The 10,293-nt window shown below is 53.3% G+C and overlaps 1 protein-coding gene across 3 annotated transcripts; it reads left to right on the top strand.

The window, feature by feature from the left end:
- The first annotated feature begins 618 nt into the window (after positions 1-618).
- LOC113210208 (uncharacterized) lies at positions 619-10,093 on the top strand. 3 transcript variants are annotated; one of them, XM_052265171.1, is made up of 11 exons: positions 619-2,317; positions 3,574-3,824; positions 5,581-5,760; positions 5,905-6,182; positions 6,294-6,403; positions 6,514-6,657; positions 6,944-7,054; positions 7,158-7,259; positions 7,782-7,922; positions 8,001-8,096; positions 8,186-10,093. In XM_052265171.1, the coding sequence occupies exons 2-11, from the start codon at positions 3,677-3,679 to the stop codon at positions 9,942-9,944; spliced, it is 3,069 nt and encodes a 1,022-aa protein (XP_052121131.1). In that variant the 5' UTR covers positions 619-2,317; positions 3,574-3,676; the 3' UTR covers positions 9,945-10,093. The 3 variants fall into 3 exon arrangements, with proteins under 3 accessions (XP_052121131.1, XP_052121129.1, XP_052121130.1); XM_052265169.1 differs by lacking the exon at positions 619-2,317 and having other exon boundaries at positions 2,336-3,824; XM_052265170.1 differs by lacking the exons at positions 619-2,317; positions 7,158-7,259 and having other exon boundaries at positions 2,336-3,824.
- The last annotated feature ends 200 nt before the right edge of the window (positions 10,094-10,293 follow it).

The raw sequence follows: 10,293 nt of genomic DNA, 5'->3' as shown, positions 1-10,293 counted from the left end.
GGCAACTTTTTCACAGTAAGGGAGGAATTTTACAGCGAAGGTTTACACATTTCTAACGGCTCAAATTCTTGTGCCTATGGTTTAACATGGGATCGTGACCACATAGTGGCCACGCCGGAAAGAACTGTGTTAAGGCCACCCCGCCTCTCGCCCTCCTAACCGAATCCTGACGGGGAAGCTGGTGGTAGGCGCGCCACCGCGGCTCACCGCCAATCTTATTCGGTCGCGTCGGCTTGAGGGCGCCCACCCCTGCCACGCGCCGCCGCGCCCTCAGCGACATGACCCCCAGCGTGTTGATGCTCCACCCCCCCTGCCCCCTCCCGCCGCGCCGCGGCAAGGACCTGCGCCAGTGGGCCAGCCAGCCAGGGGTCGGCCTTGGGGCGGCGCGGTGGGGCGGGGCGGGGCCAGAATTTATTAACCACCTGTTTGAGGCCCGGCTGCACGACTCGCCCTCCTTGCGTATAGCCCTGATGGTAAGGGTCCTCTCCTCTCTCTTTCTCTCTCTCCCCTCTCTCCCCCCCCCCCACCCCCACCAGAGTTCATCTACAGCCTCAACTGCACACACTAAAAAAAATCCTCTAAACGTAGCTTACGGAAATTTGTAAAACACGCTCAGCTTTTCATTTTATAATGCGCCAGTAACAAATTTCCTTATACTGGCGTAGTTTAAAAATCGAAGGCCGGGCATGTTTACAGATTTCGGTAAGCCATGCACAAAGAATTTTATAAGATTCTAGTGTGCAATTTCTGCTTGCATGCAGTCCAAACTGCAGTTAAACTGCACTTTCCATATCACGTCTCAAGCTCCTTGTCTAAACCGCAGTAGTTATCCACCTTTTAACCATACAAAACACTGTGTTCAAATAGTAGGTAGACTACAGTTTACACAGCCACCATGAAAATTTTTGTGGGACTTAAGGAGTTTTCTATGAAATCGTCTTAAGTATGTGATCTTAAATCGACGAATTTTCAATCCGTGAGTATGAAAGTAAACACACATATTTTATAGAGCTACTAGATCGCCGCAACCCAAAAAAATTGTCGTAGCTTTATGGAAATTGATCGTAAAATTACAATTGAAAGTTTTCAATTTAAGCGTTTCGTGTTGACATACAATTTATCGACAAAGCAAGAATAGGCTGTAATCTTTTAAAAAAATCGTAAATAAAAATTACGAAAAATGGTATAGATTTACCTACTAGGACAGAGACCTGTATCGGGCGGGTTGTCGGGTAAGATGGGCGCGTGAGCGCACCTCGTTGTCGGGCCGTGTCCGCTCGCTCGACAAGCCAGCGCGACCCGCTCGCCCGCCCGGTAACTTTTAGTCGGGTTTGTCGGGTTGTCGGGCAGCCGATAGACCCGCAATGGGTGAGAGGTGAGGAGGGGAGTAGGTGCGGGGCAAGCTACCGGCCGGCAGCGGACTGTCAACCGAGCGTCTCACCGGCAAGGTGGGGGGGAGACAGTTGACATCGTGCGCGCTCCCTCCCTCCGTTCGCCTGCCGTGGCCCGACAACCCGCCCGATGCAGGTCTCTGTACTAGGATATGTTCCAGAGTGCAAGGGTCTGCAGTGGGACCGTCACGCCGCACTGAACGGGGAAGTTAATATCGAAACGGCATCGTTTCGACGTCGATTCCATCATATTCCAATATTGTTTCGACGACGGTTGGACGTCGGCAGTTCAACTGGCATCCCTCGCTCATTCGCTGCTGAGTGAGGGTCGCGGTTGGACTCTCGACATATATTAGATGTTTCCAAATTGTGTCCGAGTGTGTCCCACTTATATATTACCACGCATTGTCCGCACACACTTTCTCACACAATTATTGTCTAGACCCAATCGCATGTGCACTTTTCGGGCCGGCTCCACACCCCTACGTTTGTAGTTTTGTGTTACTTGGTGTTACTTCCTTCCTCTTTATCTTGTTCTCTTTCTTTCTTTTTTTTTCGTGTAAATCTCTCTCTCTCCCCAGGCGCCTGGCGTGCCGCCCTATAGAGGGGGAGGAGACCGCACACTGACCGAACTATTGCCTTCCAGACTCCTCCAAGAAGAAGGTGGTGCGCCCCAAGTCGTCTCCTCGGAAGAAGGCCCGCCTCTGGGCCAAGGGGGTGCTCTGCAGGAAGAAGCGGAAGGTGGCCGCGCGGGCAGGGCGCGCGCCCGGCAGGGCGGCGCAGGCCAAGGCCCCCGCCCAGGTGGAGCACGGGGCCGCGAGCCGCGCCTTGCACAAGGCAGAGAAAGACATTCTGGAGGCTGTGAGCGAGAGGCTAGCTCAGGCTCATCGAGAGGGGAGAGACACCGACCACTTGATACAGTACGCGTAAGTGTGCAGGACAAGGCTGGGACACGACACATCCGACCGGAAAAAAAAAAACTCATTCAAAATGCCCACGCACGGGCTTAAAAAATAACGGACCGTTTGTGCCTATCCCCTTTAAAAGAGCAGTATATTTTTTTTATAAGACACATCCATGCCTACTAATTTCTGTAAACAAATTAAAATTAGACCTTTAAAATGTCACAGAATTGGGTTAAAGAACAATAATTGCATATAAAATATAAAAATAAAAATCACATGAAGGCATAGCTTGGCCGGTAGATAATACACAATTACTAGTAGGTATGCCCTAGTAATATGGAACTGTCGTACGATTTCAGGGAAATACTCTATTGGCCATCTATCGGAAAATGACGATGAGCCGACAGTGCACGCTAAATCAATGCCAGTACATCATTCTGAGTTTACATTTCGATCCATTCTAGCAATACAACTTTTCCCCCGCAAAATATGTGTCTCGTTAGTGACAATATTGTAGACCAGTGGTACAAACAGAAACCTGCATAGTTAGTTACAATATTGGCCAAAATTATACTGTCTTATAGTGCACAACCTCAGATTCGTTACATTCAGAAAATGCGTCCAGCATTTAGGCGAAACGAACCTGCCAAGTTCAGCCTATGCACGCTCTTTGGCAGGTAGGCACCATCATTCCTGTGGTGCATGAACGCACTGTGTATTGCGGGGAGGCCTACCTGAGAATGGTACACTTGAAAATGTGTGTGAATGGACATTCACACAAATGTCAAGGTATGTGTGAACATTCCGTCGCACAGTTTCCAGTGTAAACATATTTGTTGTCAGATCACTATCAAGAAATAATTTTCAGAATGCATCCTGTCGGCTCATCGCATTGCCGCCGGTGCGATAAAATATTGGCATTAGTTTCGAGAAAAAAGGCTCATGATGAGCGACAAAAAAGAGGTGTCACTCACCATATCGCAACATCCTGTATTTCATTCCCAACGGCCCTTTGACATTCGTGCGACAGTTAAACGCTACTAGGGTTTTCCCACATAGAATACGCCTTTGTCAGTAACGGTGCGATTGGAGTGTGGGTGTGCTCCTCGAAGAACGAAATGTAACATGTTGCTTTGCACCCCAGTGAGAAATGAATGCCGAAACGGTGTTGAAATGACATCGTGACGACGTCGATTTTAGATTTTCGACGTCCTTTCGATGTCATTCCGACACAGTGAGTTTCGCACTGGGTTCGCAACGCTGTCTTCTGTTTGCAGCTTGGAGCGCGAGAACATCAGGCAGGGCTGCACAGAATGTACTTCTCTCCCTTACGTTTTCAAATCGTTTAAACTTGACGGCCGCCTGAAGGGCGTCAAGTGGATGTGTCTGACCTGTCGACCAGACGTCCCTGGGGACGCGGAGGGAGAGAAACACATTCTAGAGTTGTTTGAGAACCTTTTCACTCGCGACAAAGAGAGTGTCGTGGTTTCGGAAGAATTAATGATGCCTTCCAAAATTGTTATTCAAGGTACATGTAATTCCGCTTGATGCCACATCCTGCACTTTAAAGTACTGCTGCAACCAAGCCGCATGCCATAGCCTATCCTAATCTAGGCTTAAGGACTGCAGTGCGGTAGCGACGCGTAGCCTATAGCAAGACCCGGTGCGAAACGTGATTTCGAATCGATATCAAAACGGAATCAAAACTACAGCGCTGATTTTACGATATATTTACGATGATGATGTCATTTTCGGGAGAGCGTGGGAGTTAAACAAATCCAGTCAATAACACTTCAACACAGTTCTAACCATGTAAAACGCTGAAGTTTTCCATTTAAAAAAATATAAATGCAAAGAAAAAAGAAAATTCCGATAGCAGCCACTGCCAAATATTTTGTCTTAAAAAACGACTGCACCTATGACGGCTTACGAACGTTCATTATATTTTCTGAAAGAATCATTTTGCGGCCAAGGCACAATATTTTTTTGACGGAGTGTTCTTTCGCAATCGTATCTCACTTTTACGAGGGAAGATAAAAAATAAATAAAAATAAGTTGGCGCGTTACGCGACAGCCTCAACGAATACAGAGCCTCCAAGCTAGCTATCGTTACTCAGCGTGGAAAAAGGAGCAAAACAAGTGGAGCAGAAAGATCTTGGCCATGACTTGTACGAGCCTTTGGTTTTCGTGTAGTGCATTGTACGTAGATTTAGATTTGACAACAACATTATATTTGTGGAAAGTTTTTCGTTGTCTTGATTTACGTTCTTCTCTTGTTGTTTCCACCCCGCCCGTCCCCACATTCTCGCTGTTAAAGTTTTTCTGTTCAAGTCTCTCTGTTTCGCATTGCAGTCCTTTGATTTCAGTACTCTGTTGAGATTTTGTAGGTCGCACAGTTGTCACTTGTAGGCGAAGCACTTATCGCATAAGTTCGAATATGTAGACAATAAATTTTAATACATCACTGTAAAAGTAATAAGAGCTAGTACGGAACCAGCGCTTTGTACCTGCATTTTTTGAAACCTAACACGGAACAGTACTGAGCAGCGCATGCCCAGTTTTCGTGTCAAGTTGACGTCAAACGGCTTCTCTGTATAAATATATATATATAAAAAAGTCATACACGGAAGAAACGTTTTCGACTCTCTAGAAATTTCGCACAGGAAAATTGAGGAATGGTCTGCTCCGTACAAGGCAATCTGTACAATCATTCAAAAACTACTAGTATGAAGCCTCACGAAAGAAGCCATCCAATAAACACGGAAAAGTCACGGTGGGGTCTATTAGGGTCATGTTGACTTATTTAGTCAAAACGAAAACTCTTACAGTAAGCTATAATTATTTCGGCAGAAAATCATTCATCGTGACTGATTTGAAACCAAAAAACTACAAGGGACGTATTGGCCACAGTGAGTTTTTCGTGTTTATTGGGTACCTGATAATAATTTTAACAGTAAGATTAAGAAAACTTTTGCTCATATTGCGTGCTGTTTTCCTTGCTCTTTTTGATTATTTAATTAGTAGCCCTGTTGTCTTGATTAGTCCACCATACAAAATTAGAGCCTGTCATACTTTTTCATAGCGTGAGTTGTGTGATGTCAATAACACATATATACGACCTGTATTCTTCCCTGCTTTCATAACAGCTATCATATGTACAAAAACATATTATTAATGTGTTTGAGTTTTTCAGGAGTTAAGGCAAACCCATGATATTACAACTGAGCGTGCACTCGCCGGGCCCTTGTGTAGTCTAAGGTTTTCTCTTGCTCCCCGCTTTGCAGGCTCGCCCCTTGCCCTTTTCGCCGTGGTGATGCCCGATGACTTCGAGCCTCAGCCCCAGGACTTGGTGATCCGGAGAGGCCGAGGCCTTCCCGATCCCGGGGATCCCGAGGATGTGGCTCGAGGCCCGTGGGCCGTGGTAGGGGATGAGAACGCAAACAAAACGGTCTGCAAGCGCACAGGTGAGGCCGTCCACCGGCGGTAAACCAGCCCCCCCGCTTTTGTGAGCGTGTTTGTGTGTGCTTCCGTACTGTATAAGGCATTTCGTGTACCCTATGCACTCTGTCCGAGCTCCCTGCACTAAGCGCCTCCCACTCTGATTGCAGACGCTGCCGACCCCGAGGCCTCCCCGACGGCCTCCCCCGCGGGCCCAGTCGGGCCGACGGGGTCCCCGGTGAGCTCGGGCGAGAGCGCCCAGGAGGAGCAGGGGCGGCGCCCCAAGGAGGCGGTAAAGGCGGAGCCGAGCTCTGGCGAGGAGACGATCGGGGAGACCGAGGGAGAGGAGGCCCCCGCCACCGTGGCCGACGTGAAGGTTGAGGAGGACGCCGACGAGGATCAGCGCATTGAGGACGTGGTGCCCAAGGTGCACAAAGGCACGGGGCAGGTGGGTGTACTACATAAAAAATAAAATAAACAGATAAAAAAAGTGACGCACATTAAGAAGGAGTGCGCTGTTGGAGTGCTGAGCTGAGCCGTGCTTGTCTCACCGACACAGAAAGGTACCCGGCGACAAAAGGGCAAGAAGAAGACCGGACGGTCAGCTTCCAGGCGGCAGCGGGCATGGCCTCAGCCACAAGACCCTCAGGGCCTGCAGGAGCCCCAACGGTAAGGACTGCCTCGGAATGACGGGATTTGTATGCGATACCCCCCCGAGTAACCCCAGTTCCCCTGCCGCGGCGGCCTCTCTCCCTCTCTTACGCACCTTTCTATTCCAGCAACTCCCCGAATGAAGGCGACAACAACGATGGTGGTGATGACGGCGATGATGACGGTGGTGGTGATGGTGTTGACGCAGATGACGTCCAGGGAGGCGTGGTGAAGCTGGAGGAGGCCGACAGCAGCGGCCAGGGTGACAACAGGCATGTAGCGAGCAGGAGAGGTGTTGGCGAGGGGTCCTTCACTCAAAAAAATCAGTGGACACTCTTAGGAAAAAACATGAAAAAATCATTTAAAAAATCACAAAAAAAAATCTTAAAAAAATTAACAGAGAGTCAGAAAAAACACAAAAAATCACAAAAATTCAAGAAAAACAGAAAAATCGGTGTACGCTAGTGAAGGACCCCTCGGGTCCTCGGGTGTTGGGGTAGATCGCATTGGCGTGGCGACTTGTGCTTGACCGAGGCGTACGTGTGTTCCGTGTTAAAGGGCCGCCGCCACCACCGGGTCGCCACCACCGTGCGCTCACACCACCACCGCCGACGGGGGCGAGGACGTGGGCGTCGACGAGTCTGCCCCAGCGGCCACCAGGGAGGAGGGGTAGGTGGCGTTATCGGAAAGCCCTTGGCGCGATAAAGCAAATCTTTAGTGTGTGCGGGGGAGTGCCGTGATGTACCTGAATGTCGTGTCGTGTCATCTCTAGGGATGACAGCCCGCCTGAGCCTCGGCTCACGGAGGACGCGCCACACGTAGAAGACAAGTCGGTTAAAAAAAGGAGTAGAAAGCAGGCCGTAGACAAAATCAGGTATTATACCCACGTTTGAGGTGCCGAGAACTTTGGCGCGCGCACTACCGGGCGGCTGATATTCGACCCGCGCGCACACTCCTCCAGCTGGACTGCATCCCACACTGAGGAAAGGGCGTCTCTGATTCAAGGAAACCAAGGAAACTCCACTACTGAGCTGGTTCAAAGCGGTTGAAACTGGCCGTAAATCAAAACAATTTCCATGGAACTATTTCTTAACTGCTCCTACTCGCTAGAACAAGTCGGGCGCGGAAGTGGTCGGCGGGTCGAATCAGCCGCCTGGTATACAGTAAGACTCGACGAACGCCTGCGATTGGCGGGATAGGCAAACCCGCAAGACAGCCGTGCGAGCTGGCGACCATGCTGCCTACCTCAAGGCGCTCTTGCAGTCCCCGCAGAGCTGCGGCAGTGCTTACGACGCTTTACTCAGCCGAACTCCGTAGTCGTGCATCTGCTGCAGTTCTGTTCGTTGTTTTTATTTTATTCCATGCGGATAATTGTATTTTCTGGGGCATTTTGCAGACAATACATCAGGAACTCGCTCGACTCCGAGATGGAAATTCCCCCTCCCGGCGACTCACTGTCCCCCTCGGTGGACTCGTCCTCCACCCCCATGTCGCCCAGGGCTGCCCCCTCCAAACCGCCTCCCGCCGGGCGCATGCGGTGAGTATCTCTACCGCGAGCGGCACCTCGCTATAAAAAAACGTACACCTTAATAATGCGTGCGTTCTGTCTCCCCAGCACCAAGGCCGCGCGGAAGGCCGGCGTCGACGACAAGGGCGGGCCCCAGGAGCTGGACGCCAAGCCGGACGCACCCACGTCTCCCAAGAGGAGGCGGTAAGTGTCCGCGAGCAGAGGAGTCGCGAATGGACGGCCACCGACGACTCGACCCTACTACGGTGTGATGATTTGCGTCGTGCTTGCAGGACCAGCTCGGCTGCCAGCGATCCGAGTGGAGAGGACGAGCCGGACGTCAAGCAGCCGCCGGCGGACCCCGCGGCAACCCCTGTCCAGCAGCAGCAGCAGCAGCAGCCGCCACAGCAGCAGCCACAGCAGCCACAGCAAGAGCCGCAGCCGCAGCAGGTCCACCACCAGGTGCTGATGCTGCACCAGGCCGGGACGCCGGCCGCCGTCGAGGTGGCGCCCGCGCAGCCGGGGCACCCCCGCGTCGTCGAGTACACCTACTACCCGCTCAACGAGCTGGCCGCCATCCACGCCATCCGGACGGCGCCCACGCACACCGTGCACCACACGCCCCAGAACGCGCCGCCCACCCCGGCCGCGGCCCAGCCGCAGGCACCCGCACCGGCACCCACCCAGGCACCCGCACCGGCACCCACCCAGGCACCCACCCAGGCACCCGCCACGGTACCCACCCAGGTGACCGCCCAGCCACCGGCCCAGGAAGAGGGCCACCCGGCCGCGGCCCACGGCGGCGGAATGTACCCCCAGCACGGGTACCCGACGTCGGCCCAGTACTACCAGCAGGGCCACCCTCCTCAGGCACCCCACCGTCACGCGCACCCGCAGGCGCACCCGCAGGCCTTCCAGCAGGTCCAGCCCGGACGCCAGGGCGCCTATCAGATGGCAGTCAACGCGTCGCGACACGCTCAGTATCAGGCCAGCTACCAGGAGGCGTACCACCACCAACAGCAGCAGCAGCAGCAGCAGTACCCGTACGGCAGGCCCGCCTACAAGCAGGAGTACCCGGGGTACCAGCAGTATCCCGAGTACCACCAGCAGTACCCCGAGTACCAGGTGTACGCTGGTCAGCACGACGCCCAGCAACATGGAGGACCCCGGGTAGAGTACCACGGCGGTTACCAGGGCTACCCCAACCGCACCGCCCCAGCCGCCGCCGGGCAGTACCCCCAGGGCTTCTACCAGCGCGCGCAGCCCGTGCAGCCGCAGGCACAGCACGCTTGGAACTGGTGCCAGCAGCAGCAGCATCAGCAGCAGGAGCACCAGCAACAGGAGCAGCAGTACCAGGACTACGCTCACCACTACCACCACGAGAGCGGCCCGGCAGGGCTGGGCGGCCCGCCGCAAGCCAACCGCGCGCCGCAGTGGGGAGGGCATGCCCAGGCCGTGCAGGCCCAGCCACAGGCCCAGCCGCAGCCACAGGCCCGCCTGCCGGCGTTCTACCCGACACAAACCAAGGCCCAGAAGCAGGAGAGCAAGCGCGCCAGGCAGGTGCAGGAGGAGGCCCAGAGGATCTACGACGAGGCGCTTGCCATGCAGAAGGCGCAGGACGCCCTGCGGCAACAGTTGCAGGCCGCCAAGGCCAAGGCGGTGGTGCCAGGGGCCGATGCCAAGCCGCAGCAGCACGACGACGGCGCGCTGCACCAGGAGAAGGGCCAGGTCGTCGGGCAGAGCGTCGGCCAGGGTTTTGGGCAGAGTCTCGGGCACGGCGTCGGCCAGGGCGTCGGCCAGGGCGGAGGCGACGACCACCTCTGGGGCTACTACGACCAGGCGGGCCAGTGGGTCATCCACCCGCAGTGGGGGATGCAGGCCCCGGCCGCTCCCGCTCCCGCCCCCGAGCCCCGCCAGCCCAAGCAGAGCAAGAGGAAGCAACTCGAGCAGTACGAGCACGCCGAGAGCTACCACCCGAGCCAGTTGCACCAGCAGTGGATGGGCAGCAACAACAACAACAACAACTTCAACAAGGGTTTCAACAAGCCTTGAGCCAGCCGTCACCGCAGGCCGTTGGATTAAGTCTCGTAAGGCAACCCCCTCTTCTCGCGGGGAGACTCAATCGCCTTATCTCCATACCCTCTAGGGCGAGCTCAAGACTCGTGGAGATTGAATTGATTGATTTGTTGTTGTTTTTTGTACTTTGTGATCTATTTCCCTTCGGCGCTTTTGCAGCCAACTTTTGTCATGAACACAAGTAAATTTTCAAACCGTTTCTTTATCGTTTATGCTGTGAAGCGATCAATCGATGTAATTGAATATTCAAATTATTATTGATTGAATTGACGTTTGAGTTTTGTTCTGCATTGTTTCGGTACTTTTGCCATGGCCACGAGTACAT

Source organism: Frankliniella occidentalis, unplaced genomic scaffold (genome assembly GCF_000697945.3).
Source record: "Frankliniella occidentalis isolate FOCC.00 unplaced genomic scaffold, Focc_3.1 Scaffold24, whole genome shotgun sequence".
NCBI classification, from domain to species: domain Eukaryota; kingdom Metazoa; phylum Arthropoda; class Insecta; order Thysanoptera; family Thripidae; genus Frankliniella; species Frankliniella occidentalis.
This window is presented reverse-complemented; position numbering and strand designations above follow the sequence as displayed.